Raw genomic sequence first — 20,357 nt, forward strand, 5'->3', positions numbered from 1 at the left:
GAACATAAAAGTAGGGAGGTCTTGCTGCGGCTATATAGGGCATTGGTGAGGCCGCAGCTGGAGTACTGTGTGCAGTTTTGGGCGCCGTACTTACGCAAGGATATTTTGGCCTTGGAGGGAGTGCAGAGGAGGTTCACTAGGCTGATGCCGGAGTTGAGGGGGTTGAGCTATGAGGAGAGGCTGAATAAACTAGGCTTGTACTCGTTAGAGTTTAGAAGAACGAGGGGAGATCTCATTGAGACGTATAAGATGATGAATGGGATGGATAGGATAGAGGTGGAGAGACTCTTCCCGCTCAGAAAGGACAGTAGGACTAGGGGGCACAGCCTCAAGATAAAGGGGGGGCGGTTTAGAACGGAGTTGAGGAAGAATTTCTTCACTCAAAGGGTGGTGAATCTCTGGAATTCTCTGCCCGTTGAACTGGTGGAGGCTGCCTCGCTAAATATTTTTATGATGCGAGTTGATGGGTTTTTGATAAGAGAGGGGATTAAGGGTTATGGGGAGAGGGCGGGAATGTGGAACTGAGACACGACAGATCAGCCATGATCTTATTGAATGGCGGGGCAGGCTCGAAGGGCCAGATGGCCTATTCCTGCTCCTATTTCTTATGTTCTTATGTCATGTTCTTATGTTCAGCTTCAGACAGTTCCCAGGGAAAGGGATAGAGCTGTTGGTGAGGGAATGAAGTTTGTGGCAGGGACCAGAGACAATGACGTCAATCTTCTCAATATTTAGAAATCATAGAAACCTACATTGCAGAAGGAGGTCATTCAGCCCATTGAGTATGCACTAACAACAATCCCACCCGGGCCCTATCCTCGTCACTGCACATATTTATCCTGCTAATCCCTCTAATTTATGTATCCTGGGACACTAAGAAGCAATTTGGCATGGCCAATTAACCTAACCTGCACATCTTTGGAGTGTGAGGGGAAACCGGAGCACCTGGAGGAAATCCGTGCAGACATGGAGAGAACGTGTAGACTCCACATAAACAGTGACTCAAGCTGGGAATTGAACCCAGGTCCCTGGAGCTTGAGAGGCAGCAGTGCTAACCACTGTGCCACCTTGCTGGAATTTCTGGTCATACAGTACTGAATGTCAGATAAACAATCTGATGATATAGGGACAGTGGAATGGTTGAAAGATGTAGTGGTGAGGTAGAGTTGTGTATTGTCAGCAAATATATGGAAAATGTTGTTGAGTGGTAGCATGAAGAGAGATAGGGGAGGACTAAGGGTCGAGGTAACTGTGTGGGAATGGGAAGAAAAGCCATTTACAGCGATTCTCTATGAGACCAGCTGAGAGTGGTTCTACCCAGCTGGATAACAGTGGAATGGTGTTGGAGGAACATAATATGACAAATATGTGAAAGGCTGCAGAGAGATTGAGGAGGATGAAGAAGGATAATTTTTGTCACAGTCACACTGGATATCATTGCAACATTGATAAGAGTTACTAAAGAGAAAACCTGATTGGAAGAATTCAAACATGGAATTCCAGAAAAGGTGGACATGAATGTGGAAGGTGACAACATGTTCAAGGACCTTGGAGAGGGGACAGTGGTTTGCCAGGATGAAGACATCAAAGGTGATTTTATTGAGAAGTGGGATAATGATGGCAGACTTACATGACATATGAACATATGAAGTAGGCTATTTGGCCCCTTAAGTCAGCTCTGCCATGTGATAAAATTGTGGCTGATCTGATTATGGCCTCAACTTTGCTTTCCTGTCAACCCCCTCAACCCTTTGACTCACTTGTTGATCAAGAACCTATCTAACTTGGCTTTAAAAATATTCAATGACCCAGTCTCCACTGCTCTCTGGGGAAGAGAATTCAATAGAGTCAGTGGTCCAACAATTTCACAAAAGATAAAAAACACTCCTCTTAAACAGAAAATCTCTGTCTTAAATGGGAGACCTCTTATTTTTAAGCAGATCCCCTTAGTTCTACTCTCTCCCATAGAGGAAACATCCTTCCAGCATCCATCCTATCAATTCATGATCATAAGCTGACCTGTCCTTCTAACAGTCGAAACCTGAAGACTGTTATCCATGCTGGCCAACATGGGGACCAGCAGGAGAAGGTAAATGGTCAGCAGTTTAGAGGGTTTAAGATTGAGAGAGCAGGAGATGTGTCTCATGGACAAGATGAGTTTGAAAAGGGCATTCCACTTCTCCAAGCAGAAGGAAAATGCCTGTAGTCAGGCAGTGTTGATAATTTAGAGATGAAAATGGCAGCCCAGTGAAATAAATAACAAGCAGGAGTTTTATTTGGCCTGATACACAGGGAACAGTAAAGCAGGGTCGACATTCCCTGCAATGTTATAACACTAACAACAAAATAAACTCTATGCATCACAGGTGCATTTTGTGATGCTTTTCATGTAACATCCCAAATCCCTTCGAAGGTGAAGCTCAAAGAATGCAGCTTAGATTAAAGCTAATCGTTTTGGATTCTCCAAGTTAAGCTTGAAGTTCTCTAAAAACTGAGATGCAAGTTCATCGTCCACCACGCGGCCATCACTGGACAGAGTGACTGTCATCATGTCCTTCTGACAGAGGCTGGGGTTCCCTTTGTCATCTTCAGAAACTGTCAGATACTGACGTGACTGCCCGATAGCCAAGATGCAAACCTGAGGGGGGTTAATCACAGCACTGAAATCGCAGATTCCAAACATTCCCAAATTGGAAATACTGAAAAAAAAAGAAAATGACCATCATCATTCCTTCAGTAGCCTTTGAAGCCGAGTCACAAGTTATCAATGAGCCATTCCTGTCACAGGCCTACTTGTGTTGTCAGTTCCCTGCCTGTATCATCAGTAACCTGTTGGTACCCCATTCATGTTAAATACCCACCCACCTATCTGCCATCCAGTGCTTGCTCCTATCAGCTAACTGCCTGTAACAATGACCTACAATGTTACGTACTTCTGTTTGGAATTTTATACTCAAAATATCAAAATTGACGTAAACAATCTTTACGGCTGCACTTGTTACACCCATTCACCTTCATATATTTACCCTGTGTCACAACTAAATAAACAACATTTAAGGTGTGTGGTGGTCTCTGAAGACCATTTTTATTCTCACTTTTGTTTCCTCCTATCCGCTTCTTGGGTTGGGGGTGGTGGGGGGGAGGAAGAGGAATGGTGCAGCTGTCTATAGAAACAGTGTAAACTATGAGATAGCTGTTCACTTGATTCCCCTGCAATCTATTCAGCTGAGAATTAAACTCTCCCTCAGTTGTAACTGGTGACCTGAGGATACTCAATATCAATTAATCGCCCAGGCAGATGTTAGCATGTTACATAACTGGGATGCATTGAAGTTCCTAAATCTACTCCATTCACAGTGACTTATTGGATATTCATTTGAATTTAGTTCTTATGCTTCAAAATTCAAGTGGATTAAACATAGAATCTCTACAGTACAAAAGGAGGCCATCCAGCCCATCGAGTCTGCACCAACTCTCTTTAAGAGCATCCCACCTAGTCCCTCCTCTCCACCATACCCACTGTACATTTACTATGGCCAATCCACCTAAATTGCACATCTTTGGGTAAATATGTTGAAGATCAGAAGGTGATTTTGTTGTATCAGTTGATTCAGCCAATATAATCTATTTTTTTCCACAATTTTTATCATCCATACAACCTCTGCAAACATGTTCACTGCCCTGCATAGCCACTTTTCCTAATAAGCCCAGAGAAAGGAGTATTTCAGCATACTGAAGACGCAATTTCATTTTGTACCCTATGAACGCTTCATCTTCAATTCCATTGTGAACTGCACATGCGCAGAACTTAACTCTGTGTGTTTTGTGGACCTCTTTCTGTCAGTCCATGTACGTACCTGTGGTTGGTGTCTCTGTCCTAGCGCACCTCTTCTCTCTCTATGTGGTCCACTATCAAATTTGCCTCTGTCTGTCTTACACATACATCACTGTATGGATGTAAATGCAATTCCCTCACTCTGGCCCCGTGACGATGATCACTCTGTTTCTGTGATCCCTACTGTCTCTTTGGTCTCTGATTCTTTCTATCCCTGTATGTTTCTGATCCCTTCTCTTCATCCCTGTGTGTTTCTGACTGTCTCTCTCTTTCTCTGTCCCTGTGCTTCTGATCCCACTCTCTGTCCCTGCGTGTCTTGGATCCCCTCCCCCTCTGTCCCTGCGAATCTTTGATCTCCTCCCCCTCTGTCCCTGTGTATCTCTAATCCCCTCTTCCTCTGATCCTGCATATGCGAGATCCCTTCTCCCTCTGTCCCTGCGTGTGTGCGATCCCTTTTCCCTCTGTCCCTACGTGTGCACGATCTCCTCTCCCTCCATCCCTGCGGGTCCGCATTCCCCTCTGACACTGTGGGTCCGCAATCCCCTCTGTCCCTGCGGGTCCGCAATTCCATCTTGTTATCCCTGTGTGTCTGTGATCCCATCTCACTGTCCCTGTATGTCTCTGATTCTCCCTCAGCCTGTCTCACTATGTCTCTGTGATTCTCTGTCATTATGTTTATGTATTGTTCTCTTGCCATCGTCCAGGTTTGTGTTTGCAGCTCTGTTGTATGTATTTCTTCCTACTACACTATAAAAGACAGAGAAATCCAATCTGGTGCAAGGTGATAGTTGATGATGGAAGATTCCATCATGTCTGCACTTAGAATTCTAACAGGTAAAATCTGTACTGCAAGAGATAATATTTCAGGGACCTGTGATAGAATGCTCTCTCTAGATAACAAGGAATACTTTCCAAATGGTGGAAATTTTCCAGCCATTCTTGACAGTGTGATCTTCTGGAAAATGCATTGATGGTGACTGGAGTGGAAGATCCATTGCCTGCCAATGGCAGGCCGCCTCCACCACTACAAAACACATTGCGCGGGGGGGTGGGGTTGGAAAATCCTGCCCAATGTGTACAATTTTCCTGCTTGTCTGACATACCTGGAATCTGTTTTAGATCTACTTTCGCTAGCCTATGAGGCAAATTATATACCTATATAAAGTCCTCCCTGACATGACTCTTTTGAAGTATAATTTATCTGGACCTCCTCATAGCGCTTCCCTCAGCGCTCAGAGACTAAAGCCTCAGTATTGCCTGCACTCCTCAAAGGCTCGGATAGCTTTTTTAGGTCAAAGTGCATCATGGGAACTTTTCTAATCTTGGTCAATCAGTTTAAAAGCTCAGTTTGAACCCAAATTGAGAGCTGGACATTAAGAAATAATTGCAGGGATGAACCTTGTCAATTGCTTTCGATTATGTCACTTCCCTTATCTGATTAGATGCAAGTCTTTTTCATTTTTGCGCACACATTGCATAGTTCTGACCATTGAGCTGTCCTTCATTTGTCATGTGCAATAACTTTTCACAGAAGTTTTGTGAGAGCTGTGGAAATGGGTTCATCAAATTCACAGCTGATTGCCCACAATGTCAGGGTTAAAAATATGTTCCATTTGTCTGTATTGCTTCCACAACCAGGGAGAGGTATCAATGCATTGTACTAAAAGAGTCCCATGCCTGGGTTGAAAGAGATTCTAGGCGAGTGTCTGCTGCATTAGAAAACATTCAGGGGATAAAGCATGGTGCATGGTTTATATTCGTGCATCTTGCACTTTTCCATTGGATTAGCGGTACTATTTTCAAGAAACAGGGCTTGCTTTATTACTATAAAAGTCCAAGAATTGCTGGCATTAGGACCATGCAGGACACCTTTACTCACAAATTATCCAACCTTAATCACCCAGACAACTCACGGTACATGCAAAATATGCTGCACAGGCTGTTTAATTTGGGTAAACTTTATACAGACCATAGAATTGCTTCCCACTTACAATGTGACTATAGCTAATAAAGGACTAAGAACAAAAGTGGAAGAAAAGATTCCAGGAAAAACAAACATGCCCTAACTCAACAAAATTACAGACTTCCAGTACTTTAATATCCAACTAAAAAATAGAATGGTTATGTTAAAACTGGAGAGTTGCTGGTGTTTTACCTGAAGGATCCCCCCTGGTATTCCTCAGGTAGCAGCTTTCCTGCTTTTGCTTTCTTTGCGAGTGCCTGGAATGGAATTATAGACATTGCTGTTAATTCATTTTGCTGTATTTGAGTGTGCATAGAGAGAATTTGCCAGCTAACAAAGAGCGAATTGTTTATGTATTTCCAGTAACATCACAAACGTCTTGTGAACATAACAGAACTAACAGAATGGCGTAAACTGAAATCAATTAGATAGAGAGTAGCAAAGGGACAAATTGGAAATGGACATTTAACCTCTGGATCAGTGCACTGTTCAGAAAATGGATGGAAAATAAAATCAACAGCTTGAAAAATCTTGATAAGGAACTTCACTTCTGGATTTTTGTCTGTTTAAAATTCAGATCAAATTAAGACATCTCATACTTCCATAGGAAGTGAAATACCTGCACAACGGCCTCTCAGATCTTAACTGCTGTAATAATGGCTATATGAGTGTGATACCTCTCGCAACCCTACAGTCTTTCAATTCTATTTAATCATTAACAAACCTGCTGACTAGCAATCTAAGTACCTGTACTTGGGAAAAGCCCAGGATCATTTGTATGACTCCCTTCCATATCTTCTTTCAAACTGTCTTGAGCATCAAAGATTGCATCTCTTATCGTTGTCCCCTCACATCTCCCCTGGCACCAATGCCCCCAGCCCACTGAACTCTACACAAAACATTTTTATGTCCTGGATTTATGAACACTGTGCCACTGAGGATGCCATTCTCTCACTGTATTTGTCTTGCTGTACCTAAAGTTATGGTGCTTCAGATGCTCTGGGCTGCTTTGGCCATTCCATATTAAGTCTCGTATTCATTTTGTCACTGCACATGTTGGATCTCTGTACTGCATCAGGATGGTGGCTGAACTCACTTAGTTACTGAAAAGCAATCTAATCCCTTCTCTGCTCACCTGAGCTTATTTGCAGGTAAACATTGTTGCTGTAAATATCTATATAAGCTCCAGTTTTGCCTGTCTTTTGGGAGGATGCCCTTTGTTTCAATTCCATTCAGTTTCTCCCTAAATCACTTCTCCATTGCACAAGTCACTATGCTGATGCTGACTTCAACCCAGAGAATCTCAGTGATGACGTTTCCAATTTCTACCCAATTTCTTCCCATCAGTTTTTGTGGTCTTCCTCTCCCTTCTCTTCCTGGACTCATTATTGCTCTGTTAGAATCATAGAAGAATAGAATCATAGAATCCCTGCAGTGCAGAAGGAGGCCATTTGGCCCACTGAACCTGCACTGACAACAATCCAACCCAGGCCCATCTGTAACCCCATGTATTTATCTTGCTAGTTCCCCTGACACCAAGGAGAAATCTAGCATGGCCAATCAATCTAATCTGCACATTTTTGGAGTGGGGTAGGAAACTGGAGCACCCGGAGGAAACCCACGCAGACACGGGGAGAATGTACAAACTCCACTCAGTCACTCGAGGCTGGAATTGAACCCGGGTCCCTGGCACTGTGAAGCAGCAGTGCTAACCATTGTGCTACCATACTGCCTGTATTAGACATCTCCAAGATATTTATACAAGCCCTCTGATTCCTATAGTTACTTGGAATATATTTCTCCCTATTCCTTTTCCTAAGTTACTATGACTTCATTCAGGCTCATTACCAAAGCTTTTGAAATTTGCTCCCTTTTTCAAAAGGGAGGTATTCTTTTATTTGCTATTAAAAGGGAAACAAGTAGAACATTTTTACTCTATTTGTTGCTGCTTCACTTACAAAGGCAGGGTGATCCTGTCTTCAGCTTGAAACCCGTTTGCTCTCCACATCATTTATAGCCATCTCAATCACTAAAAACATAATCACCACTGAGTACAGCTTTCACCTTCCCCTCCAACTTCCTGAGTTCTGACCGCCTTTCCTCCGACACTCTTCCAGCTACAGCGTTCACCTCTTGAACAAAGAAAAGTACATCAATGGAACAGGCCCTTCAGCCTCCAAGCCTGTGCTGATCATGATGCCCATTATCCATCATCAGACAACATGCATATTGTATCAACAATTCTCAGTGCGGAGTCTTGTACAATGAGGAGTCCAACCATAGATTGAACCATTTTGCTCCTTGTTATCAGCAAGCCATGTGGCCATCCTCTGGTCTCACTGTCGACTTTAGAGATTTGAAGGTCCATTTGCTGCCCATTATCCTCATTCATTTACCATTTCATACACCGTATTTTGGAAGTGCCGCTGGGCCTTTACAGTGCTGTACTGAGCTGTTACGTTCTGTCAATGCTTTAGTACTACCTCATGGAGATGACTGATTTTTATCCAGCCCCTTTAAAGAAAGAGCCTGTTGCTGGGCAACCATCAGCTCTACTTTCACCTTGGATTACTCCTCCTGCCAACTCTACACACCTCACCCCCTAAACTGGTCTTCCAGGTGGCAAAGCAACTTCTGGGGGCTCAGGTGAAGACTATGCTGCCTGGGTTTAAGGTGGATCTTGCTGATTGCCAGCCCACGATACACTGTAACCACAAGTAACCTTAAACTCATATACTCGGACCTTTTATTATGCTGACAACATAACCATTAAAGAGTAGCAACTATTATTTCCTTAAAAGAGAAGTGCATTCCTATATCTGGGAATGGGGTTCCCTCTTCTACTCATGTATCACTGAATGTTACATACATTCTCCATCAGGTATTTTATTTTCCCAATGTTTGAAAGGTAAGTATTTGATTAGTACTTCCTACTGAGCAATCTCAACAATGTGTCTGCCATTGTCTGTCAGTAAAATGATTCACACACTAGTTTTAGAGTTACTAAATCATCCACTAACACAACAATCCTCAGTCATCTTCTGGCTGACAGAGGTAAATATTTATTTGTTCAGCAAAACACAATGCAACCTAATTAAACTGTATTCATGTTGTTTATAGTGAGGGGAAGATTTATTAAGCTCCATCCACTTCATGTCACTGGATGAACTACAATGAACTGAAAATCCTCTCACAATGAGCATCTGAGTGCTAATCCACTGAATGACAGATTTGCAGCTCCCACACAATGTTTAGACCTGCAGAAAGCAATGACAATCACCAGCAATTCATTTGGCTGTTCAAACAGACATATTCAAGTGCAGACTCTATCTTGGAAGGCATGTTAAGATTCAATAAAAGATATTGGCAACTACTGTGGTCCCTTGGTGCTGCAACTCACCAGCTGACTTTTAAGTACTGATCCAGGTCGTTCTTCTACGTGCTACAGCTGCTGTATTGCATGTTTCTCCATCATTCAGCTCCTGAGTGAAAACCTATAGTGGATAGGTTTCCAGTGTATGCCACTCAATCAAATAGCCACGATATGGAGAAATTCTTGCTTGAGTGCAATTCTTTGATGGTCAGACAGCTCCTGACAATGAATTACAGTGAAACTCCTGATCCAGTGTAACACACAGTGACTGTATCGGTTCAGTCTCTGCAATCTCCTGATCCAGTGTATCTAAGTGCTCAGTCAGACCCTGATATAGGGAATCTCCTGATCTAGTGTATTGCAGTGCTCGGACAGACCCTGATACAATGAAACTCCTGATCCAGTGTATCTCACAGTGCTCAGATGGACCCCAATATGGTGAAACTCCTGATCCAGTGTATCACACTGTACAGAGACAGGACCGATAATCAATCACACAGTGCTCAGACAGACCCTGACACAGTAAAACTCCTGATGCAGTGTACCACACTGTGTTCTGATAGACCCTGATACAGTGAAACTCCTGATCCAGTGCATCTTGTAGTGCGCAGACAGACCACGATACAGTGAAACTTCAAATCCAGTGCATCTCGTAGTGCTGAGACGGTCCCTGTTTTAACCAAACTCCTGATCTAATGCACGTTCTCCCTGTGTTTGTGCGCGTTTCATAGAACATAGAACATAGAACATTACAGCGCGGAACAGGCCCTTCGGCCCACAATGTTGCGCCGACCAGTCTTATTTTTCAAAAAAAAATTGACCCACTAATCTAAACCAATCCCTTTTCGTCCATAAACCTATCCACCAATCTCTTAAACGCCCCCAAACTAGGCGCATTTACAACTGCAGCAGGCAGGGCATTCCAGTCCCTCACCACCCTCTGGGTAAAGAACCTGCCCCTGACATCCGTCCTACAACTACCCCCCCTTAATTTAAAGCCATGCCCCCTCGTGCTAGCTTTCTCCATCCGAGGAAACAGGCTATCACCATCCACCCTATCTAAACCTCTAATCATCTTATATGTTTCTATAAGATCCCCTCTTAGCCGCCTTCTTTCCAGTGAAAACAACCCCAAATCCCTCAGTCTCTCCTCATAGGACCTCCCCTGCATACCAGGCAACATCCTGGTAAACCTCCTCTGCACCCTCTCCAAAGCCTCCACATCCTTCCTGTAATGTGGGGACCAGAACTGCACACAGTACTCCAAGTGCGGCCGCACCAGAGTTGTGTACAGTTGCAACATGACGCTGCGACTCCTAAATTCAATCCCCCTACCAATAAACGCCAAGACACCGTACGCCTTCTTAACAACCTTATCTACTTGATTCCCAACTTTCAGGGATCTATGTACACATACACCTAAATCCCTCTGCTCCTCCACTCTATTCAAAGTCCTCCCGTTAGCCCTATACTCAACACATCTGTTATTCCTACCGAAATGGATTACCTCACACTTCTCCGCATTAAACTCCATCCGCCACCTCGCGGCCCAGCTCTGCAACCTGTCCAAGTCACCCTGCAAACTTCGACACCCTTCCTCACAATCTACCACACCTCCGACTTTGGTGTCATCAGCAAACTTACTAATCCACCCAACTATACCCTCATCCAGATCATTAATAAAGATTACAAACAGCAGTGGCCCCAAAACAGATCCCTGAGGCACACCACTTGTAACCGAACTCCATGATGAATAATTACCATCAACCACCACCCTCTGTCTCCTATCTGCTAACCAATTCCTGATCCAAGTACCTAAATTACCACCAATCCCATACATCTGCATTTTCTGCAGAAGCATACCATGGTGAACCTTATCAAACGCCTTACTAAAATCCATATATACCACGTCTACTGCCTTACCCCTATCCACCTCTTTGGTCACCTTCTCAAAGAACTCAATAAGGTTAGTAAGGCACGACCTTCCCGCTACAAAACCATGCTGACTATCTCTAATCAATTCATTACTCTCCAAATAACTATAAATCCTATCCCTAATAATTCTTTCTAAAACCTTGCCCACTACAGAAGTAAGACTCACTGGTCTATAATTCCCAGGGAAGTCTCTGTTCCCCTTCTTAAACAATGGGACAACATTCGCTGTCCTCCAATCTTCCGGTACTATACCAGAGACCAACGACGACCTGAAGATCAGAGCCAGTGGCTCTGCAATCACCTCTCTTGCCTCCCATAGAATCCTAGGGTAAATCCCGTCTGGACCAGGGGACTTATCTATTTTCAACCCTTCTAGAATATCCAACACATCCTCTGTATCAACTGCAATACTTTCTATTTTACACCCCTTCACCCCAGTGACCTCCTCAGCTACATTCATATCGTCCTGCGTGAACACCGAAGAGAAATAATGGTTCAATGCCTCTCCAATCTCTTCCGGTTCCACACACAACTTCCCCCTACTGTCTGTAACTGGCCCTAATCTTGCCCTAACCAACCTTCTGTTCTTGACATACCTATAGAACGCCTTAGGATTCTTCTTAATCCTATCAGCCAAAGTCATCTCATGCCCTCTTCTAGCCCTTCTTAACTCCCTCTTCAACTCCCTCCTAGCCAATCTAAAGCTTTCTACTGCACTACCCGAGCCCTCAAGCCTCATCCAAACATAAGCCTCCTTCTTCTTCCTAACCAACAAATCAACTTTTTTGTGCACCACGGTTCCCTAGCCCTACCAATTCCTCCTTGCCTGACAGGGACATACCTATCACAGACCCGCAGTAGCTGCTCCTTGAAAAAACTCCACATTTCAGACGTTCCTAGTCCCTGTAATCTCCTAGTCCAACCAATGCTTCCTAATTCTCTCCTAATGGCCTCATAATTACCCTTCCCCCAGCTAAAACTACTGACCCGAGGTTCATGCCTATCCCTTTCCATCACTAAGGTGAACGTAACCGAATTGTGGTCACTATCACCAAAAAGCACACCAACTTCCAAGTCTAGCACCTGGTCTGGCTCATTTCCCAGCACCAAGTCCAATATAGCCTCACCTCTAGTTGGCCTATCTACATATTGAGTCAAAAAACCTTCCTGCACACTTTGAACAAAAACTGACCCCTCTAACGAGCTAGAGCTATAGCAATTCCAATCAATGTTAGTAAAGTTAAAGTCCCCCATAACAATTACCCTATTACTTTCACTCCTAACCAGGATCGTCTCTGCAATCCTTTCCTCAACCTCTCTAGAACTTTTTGGAGGTCTATAAAAGACTCCCAACAGGGTGACCTCTCCTCTCCTATTTCTAATTTCTGCCCATACTACCTCAACAGACAAGTCCTCATTAAACTTCCTCTCTGAGACTGTGATATAGTCCTTGACCAATAATGCTACTCCACCCCCCCTTCTACCTCCTTCTCTACTCCGACTAAAGCACTTGTACCCCGGCACCTGCAACATCCATTCCTGACCCTGCTCTATCCACGTCTCTGAAATGGCCACAACATCAAAGTCCCAGGTACTGGTCCACGCTGCAAGTTCATCCACTTTATTGCGAATACTCCTCGCGTTAAAGTATATACATTTCAAACCTCGCTCCGCCCCACCCCCACAATGCCATGCAATGCCGTCCCCTTCTATGCCCCCCTCACTTTCACCCCCTCTACCCAGGATCCCACCCCTCCTCTGAATCAGTTTAAACCACTCCGCATAGCCTTCACAAATTTACCCCCCAGGATATTTGTTCCCCTCTGGTTCAGATGTATACCATCACTCTTTTAGAGATCCCACCTTCCCCAGAATGAGCCCCAATTGCTCAAGTAATTAAACCCCTCCCTCCTGCACCATCCCCTCAGCCACAAGTTCAAACTTTCCCTCTCCCTATTCCTCTCTAAACTATCCCGTGGCACAGGCAAGAGTCCAGAGATAACCACTCTGTTTGACTTGGCCTTTAGTTTCCATCCCAACTCCATGAAACTCTGCTTAATATCCCCTTCCCTTAGCCTCCCTATGTCATGTGTCCCCACATGAATTATAACTTGGGGTTGATCGCCCTCTCCCCTAAGAGTCTTGAATATCCTCTCTGACACATCCCGGACCCCAGCCCCTGGTAGGCAACACACCAGCCCTGAGTCCCTACCCTTACTACCAACTCTCCTATCCGTCCCCTTAACTGTAGAGTCCCCAATCACGAGGCCCAATCTCTTGCATCCCCTAGACACCTGAGCTTTTACAATAGGCTCACCCCCAGAGTCCTGCTCCCTTTGGCTATCCCCAGTTGATGCTTCCTCAACTGTAGCCTCCAGGACCGAAAACCTATTTTGGAGGGGAACAGCCCCAGGGGATTCTCCTCCCACATGCTTCTTTCCCCTCCTCTTGACATTGACCCAAGACTGATTACTAGGAGTGACTATTTCCTTAAAACTCCTATCAATGTCTCTCTCTGCCTCACGAATTATGCGGAGCTCATCTAATTCCACCTCCAGCTCCTTAACACGCTCCTCCAGAAGCTTCAATCTAAGACACTTCCTACAAGTAAAATCCCCTGAAACACAACTGGAGTCCCTCACCACATACATCCCACAGGAGATGCAGCACACTGCCCGAACTGCCATCCCTGAAACAGGTAACAGCAAAAAAAGAGTAAAAAATATAAAAAAAAACTTCCCCACACTTATAATTAGGTTAGAGGAGGTGGGAGGGTGGGATTCTCTAGGTGCTCTGTTTTCTCCCACAGTCCGAAAGATGTCCTGGTTAGGTGAATTGGCCATATTAATTCTCCCCCAGCGTACCTGAAGAGGCACCGGAATGTGGCAACTCAGTGATCTTCACAGTAACTTCTTTGCAGTGTTAATGTAAGCCTACTTGTGACTAATAAATAAACTTTCTTTACTGGATTCTGACTGGAAGATGGTCCAAGGTCAGAGCAGAAGCCTTCAGTTCTTACCAGTCCTTTTTGACACTAATGCCAGTGTTGTACTTGAGCGAGTGTGTCAGGAATTCAAAATCAAATAAAAATAATTCATACTACATTATTTCTTACAAAACTGTGTGCACAATATTTTCACACTTGTTTAAAATGTGATGGTTGAGATTTTTTGCTGAAAGCCTGTGTCCTTTATTATGCAGCTTAGTCTACAGGGGCCATCACTTCAATGTTACTGCAAACTCAGTTTCTGGAAAACTCCTCAATTATCAGAAAGCAGTTTCTTTTAAAAAGAAAAGTCAACAGCTCTGAAATCCCATCCAGGATCACACAGAGCTCTTAAATTAATCTGCCAAGGCATAATCTACATAAGAATGCTGTATCCGTGGTAACAGCAATTAGTTTGGATACAATAACAGGGGACTGGCAGAGGGACTCGGATAAGATGTCGGCAGAGATTGATACCGGCTATTCTATTAGTTTGTGTGAGCTAGCCTGGCCCTGCTGCCAATACTGTAATAACCTCAGCCGAGTTAGACAAGCTGCTCCAGTCTTAAAACAAGAAAGTTAACAATGGCAATAAAATTCCTAATCTAGAGCACTTTGAAAAATAGGATCACAATTTCACATTCAGAATGCATCATATCAGATCTCTGACATTACTGAAATCACAGAGGAGGGAGGTTGGATTTTGCTGGGTTTGTAAGCAATTAAATTTGGGTGCTTAAAGGAATCAAGTTAGCCTGGAAGGGAAGTAAGTGCGTAACTGGGTTTGCAGAATTAAGGAAAAAAAGATGGAATTTAACTAGTTTCAGCAGCTTTGACAAAGGGTCATCTCCACACAGATGCTGCCAGGTCTGCTGAGATTTTCCAGTATTTTCTCTTTTGGTTTTAGATTCCAGCACCCACAGTAATTTGCTTTTATTCAGGACTTAGTTACTCTCATTTGCAATTCTTTAAATTCTTTCATGGGATATGCTCATTGAGAGCAAGGTCAGCATTTATTGCCCATCACTGATAGTTCTTGATAAGGTGATGGTGAGTTGCCTTCTTGAACTGCAGCAGTCCATGTGGTGTAAGTACACTCACAGTGCTGTTAGGGAGGGAGTTCCAGGAATTTGACCCAGCGACAGTGAAGGAACGGCGATATACTTCCAAATCAGGTGAGTAACTTCAAGGTGGTGGTGGTGTTCCCATGGGTTTGCTGCCCTTGTCCTTCTATATAGTATCAGTCTAGGGTTTGTATAAGTGCTGTCAAAGGAGTTTTGGTGAGTTGCTGCAGTGCTTCTGGTTGATAGTACACACGGCTGACACTGTGTTGGTGGTGGAGAGAATGCTTATGGATGGGGTGCCAATTAAACTTTGTCCTGGATTGTGTCAAGATGCTTGAATGTTCTTGCAGCCACAGTCATCCAAGCAAGTGGAGAGCATTCCATCACACTCATGACTTATAGATGGTGAACAGACTTCAGTGTTCAATGAAACATTCTATTGTGAACCCTGATGACTCCTCAATTACTTAATAACCTCTCTGCTTCCTACAGTACGTTTCTATACAAGGGCAGGAGAAGCAGAACCTTTTACCTCCCCCACTTCACCATCTAAAAGCTAAACTTTCCTGCCAGGTGAAACAGCCATTTATATGTATTTATTTCTGCTCATAATGTGATCTTGCTCTGCATTGGAGAGACCAAATGCAGATTCAGTGACTACTTTGCAGAACATCTCTGTTCAGAATGCACAACCCTAAGCTATCAGTTGTCCATCATTTTAAATCTTCACTTACTCCCATTCTGACCTCTCTTTTACCTCCTACACAAAGAAAATGCAGAGTATTACTTAAGTGGAGAACAGCTGCGCAATTCTGAGGTACACAGGGATCTAATTGTTGTAGTGCATGAGTCACAAAAAGTTCATATTAGGTACAGCAAATATTTAACACAACAAATCTAATGGTATCCTTTACTATGAAAGGAATTAAAGATGCACTTAAAGGTGTTATGCTTCACATATACAGGGCACTGTTGAAGCCACATCTCAAATACTTTGTGCAGTTTGGTCTCTTTATTTAATGGAGGATGTAAACACGTTGGAGCGGTTCAAAGGAGGTTTACTAGATAAGCGGGTTATCTTAGGAAGAGAGGTTGGGCAGGCTGGGCTTGTTTCCACTGGAGTTTAGAAGATGATTTGATTCAAGTATGTAAGATCCTGAATGGCCTTGACAAGATGGACATGGAAAGGATGTTTCCTTTCGTGATGAATTCGGAACAAGGGAGCACGGTTTTAAAATTAGGGTTGACCCTTTTAGGGCAGAGATGACAGGAAGTATTTTCTCTCAGAGAGTTGAAACTTGCTGCCTCAGCAGGCAATAGAAGCGTGGTCACTGAATATTTTTAAGGCAGAGGTAAATAGGCCCTTGTTAGGCAGGGGAATCTTAAGGTTATCGGGGGCAGATGGGACTGTGGAATTCAAATAGAAACATATTAGCCATGATCTTATTAAATGGCAGAATAAGATCGAAGGGCCGAATGGCCTATTTCTGCTCCTATTTCAGATGTACATTGTTCCAGTAAATCTCAAAGTAAGCTCACCATTTGATTTGGCACCTTCATTCAACACTGAGTTCACCAATTTCGAATCATAATCTGTGATTCCATTTCTCTGACCAGTAGTCATCAATGATGATTCTGTTTTACTACTTACCTCTGGACTTAGCTTTTGTTCATTTACTTATCTCATTATTATTTCCTGTTGTTTTGCACCATCATCCCCTTGTCATTGAATTTCTCTTGCCTTCCACCCTACCAAAGACTTTGTTCTATCCTTTCTCTTCCTGCTTTCCCTGTCTCTGGACATGCTTATAATCCTTTACATTGCTACATTTTTTCATTTCTGGTGAAAGATCACTGATCTGAAAATCTGTTTATCAACAGATGGATGTGCTCTCCAAAACAGGGTTTAGGGGAGGAATCCGCAATTGGATCCAACTGCTTAACATAAACATCAGTAAATGTAGTTTCAATCCAAAAGTGGGAATTGGAAAGCTTTCCAATTAAATCCAGAGCCAAGAAGGCAGGCCTGCCCTTTCTCCCCTTGTCCTGTTCATGCCTGCAAAGAACCATATGTGGAGCTCATCAGGAAGGATTCAGGCATAAGAGGAGTGGTCATCTCCGGCATTGGAGGCGCTCAGGTCTCCCTATACTTGGATGACATTGCTGTCTCCTACTCAGATCCACTGTTGATGTGCAGACTGATGAGCATCTGTGATCAGTTTGAATTGGCCTCAGGAACAAAGGTAAATTGCAGCAACAGTGAGGCCAAGTTATTTAGAAAGTGATCTGACCAACTTTTTGTCCCCTTCATCATCAGGTCAGACTGCCTGAAGGTGCTGGAGATATGGTTCAGAGGGAATATGGTGTGTGCTAGAAAAGGGGAGAGAGAGGCTAAGGTTAAACGAAAACTGGGCATGTGGGAACAACACTTCCTCTTCATTGTGGGTAAGAATCTGGTGGTCACATGCGAGGCACTGTTGGTGTTGCGGTCCACAGTGAGGTCTGACCCGTTCCTCACTCCTGCACCATAACAATCTCCCGGGCCATCTTCCTCTACCCTTTATCGCTCTATAGGTCTACTACTTTATCGCCCACCCACACCTTGGCAAATCAGACCACAAGGCTGCTCAGCAAAAACTGAAGCAATAGAATCCATCAAAGAAAGTCATGCAATGTTGGCCTGAGGAATCAGATGATTTCCTATGGGACTACTTCGAGTTAGTGAACTGGTCAGTATTTAAAAACTCTGCGGCCGGCCTGAATGAGTACACCACTACAGTAACTAACTTCACTAGTAAGTGTGTAGAAGACTGTGGCCAAAGAAGCAAATCCACATGTTTCCCAACCGGAAACCATGGTTGAACAGGGATATCCGTTGCTTGCTGAAGTCCAGGTCTGAGACATTCAAGTCAGGTGACCCTGACCTATACAAGAAAGCCAGATACGATCTAGGGAGCGCCATCAAAGATGCCAAAAGTACCAGATCAAGCTAGAGTCCCAGACTAGTTACACAAACTCTTGCTGACCATGGCAAGATCTGCAAGACATGAGAGGCTACAAGATGAAGGCATGTAAAATCGCTGCCTCTTATCTCCCTTCCCTGATGAGCTCAATGCATTCTATGCCCGTTTTGAGCAAGAGGTCAGCAAGAGCACACCCTTCACCCTGGAAGCTCTGGATGAACCTGTATCTGAAGTCACCATTGCAGATGTCAGAGCAGATTTCTCGAAGGTCAACCCACAGAAAGCGACTGGCCTAGATGGGATACCCGGACAAGCATTCTTACCCTGCGTGGATCAGCTGGCGGGGGTATTCGCAGACATCTTCAACCTCTCTTTACAACAATCTGAGATCCCTATCTGCTTTAAAAAGACGAACATCATCCCGGTGCCTCAGAAAAATCAAGCAGCATGCCTTAATGACTGTCGTCTGGTAGATCTGACATCCATCATTATGAAGTTCTTCGAAAAGCTAGTCATGGCACAAATAAATTCAAGCCTCCCAGACTATCTGGATCCACTACAGTTTGCCTACTGCTGCAACAGGTCCAATGCACACGCCATCTCCCTGACCCTGCACTCAACCCTGGAACACCGAGATAACAAAGGCACCTATTAACTACAGCTCAGCCTTCAACAACATTATTCCTACGAAACTCATCTCCAAACTCCGTGACCTGGGCCTCGGCTCCTTCCTCTGTGACTGGATCCTGAACTTCCTAACCCACAGGCCACAATTAGTAAGGATAGGCAACAACACCTCCTCCATGATCATCCTCAACACCAGTGCCGCACAACGTTGTGTTCTCAGCCCCCAACAATACTCCTTACACAGCTATGACCGTGTGACCAAATTCCTTTCTAACTCGATTTTCAAGTTTGCAGATGACACCATCGTAGTGGGTTGGATTTCAAACAATGACAAGATAGAGTACAGGAATGAGATAGAGAATCTGGTGAACTGGTGCAGCAACAATAATCTCTCCCATAATGTCAACAAAATGAAAGAGATTGTTATCAACTTCAAGAAGCATAGTGGAAAACATGCCTTGTCTACATCAATGGGGACAAAGTAGAAAGGGTCGAGAGCTTCAAATTTTTACCTGTCTTGTTGCCCTGCCACCCCATACCCCCATGTCGATGCTATAGTTAAGTAAGCCCATCATCATCTCTAATTTCTCAGAAGGCTAAGGAAATTTGGCATGTCAGCTACGACTCTCGCCAACTTTTAAAGATGCACCATAGAAAGCATTCTTTCTGGCTGTATCACAGCTTAGTATGGCTCCTGCTCTACCCAAGACCACAAGGAACTACAAAAGGTCGTGAATGTGGCCCAATCCATCGCGCAAATCAGCCTCCCATCTCTTGACTCCGTCTATACTTTCCACTGCCTCAACAAAGCAGCCAGCATAATTAAGGATCCCATGCACCCAGGACATTCTCCCTTCTACTATTTCTGTCACGAAAAAGGTACAAAAGTTTGAAGTTAATACCAACTGACTCAACAACAGTTTCTTCCCTGCTGCCGACAAACTTTTGAAAGTTGATCTTTTTCTACATCCTAGCTATGACATAACACTACATTCTGCACTCTCGTACCTTTGTCTGTATAGCATGCAAGAAACAATTCTTTTCACTGTACTCATACATGTGACAATAATCAAATTAGATCAAATTTAATCTTCATCTAGGGGTCAAAAATGGACTATGATCAAAGGGACACCACATACAACCCTATAGAAAAAGGGGGAAAAAGATGTCCAACATTTCCCCCATCTCTGATGACCAACTGTGTGTGTGGCTTCATCAAAAGCTGTGCCTAGACCTGCAGTACACAAACAGGTGTCACTAGATGCTGAGCTTCTACCTGTCCATGGTGTTGAGAAGGATGGGGAATGCTCCAAGTATTGGACTGTATCCTGTCCTATTTCTCTTAGAAAAGTTTATGCAGACAAACACCTTTGATCACAAATCTATCAAATGATGGTCTGCACGTAACAAAGTCTAGTTGGAAGGCTAGCTGAGCAGACTGTCAGAGTCATTTGGCAGAATGCCTCATCATCAAACAAGTACCAAGACAAAGCTTGGCTTGTGGTGAGATAGGCCCTGTTCATCAGAACCTTCCTATATACCTGCAGTCTCATCCTCTCCACACATTGCTCTCAAAGTGACTGTGATGAGGAAGAGACTGCTATTCACCTC

The 20,357-nt window shown here is 43.9% G+C and overlaps 1 protein-coding gene across 2 annotated transcripts in view; it reads right to left on the reverse strand.

Annotated features, from left to right (window-relative positions):
- Window positions 1-2,248: 2,248 nt before the first annotated feature.
- pdhx (pyruvate dehydrogenase complex component X) overlaps window positions 2,249-20,357 on the reverse strand; it is a 234,416-nt gene continuing 216,307 nt past the window's right edge. The window contains exons 10-11 of one of the 2 annotated variants that reach the window (XM_080190532.1): window positions 5,991-6,055; window positions 2,249-2,699 (exon numbers count right to left, since the gene is read on the reverse strand). In XM_080190532.1, the coding sequence (XP_080046658.1) occupies window positions 2,435-2,699; window positions 5,991-6,055 (330 nt within the window). In that variant the 3' untranslated portion in view covers window positions 2,249-2,434. The remainder of the gene's footprint in view (window positions 2,700-5,990; window positions 6,056-20,357) is intronic. The other variant, XM_080190534.1, reaches the window with a different exon arrangement.

Source organism: Carcharhinus amblyrhynchos, chromosome 6 (assembly GCF_965287045.1).
Source record: "Carcharhinus amblyrhynchos chromosome 6, sCarAmb.v2.hapA, whole genome shotgun sequence".
NCBI classification, from domain to species: domain Eukaryota; kingdom Metazoa; phylum Chordata; class Chondrichthyes; order Carcharhiniformes; family Carcharhinidae; genus Carcharhinus; species Carcharhinus amblyrhynchos.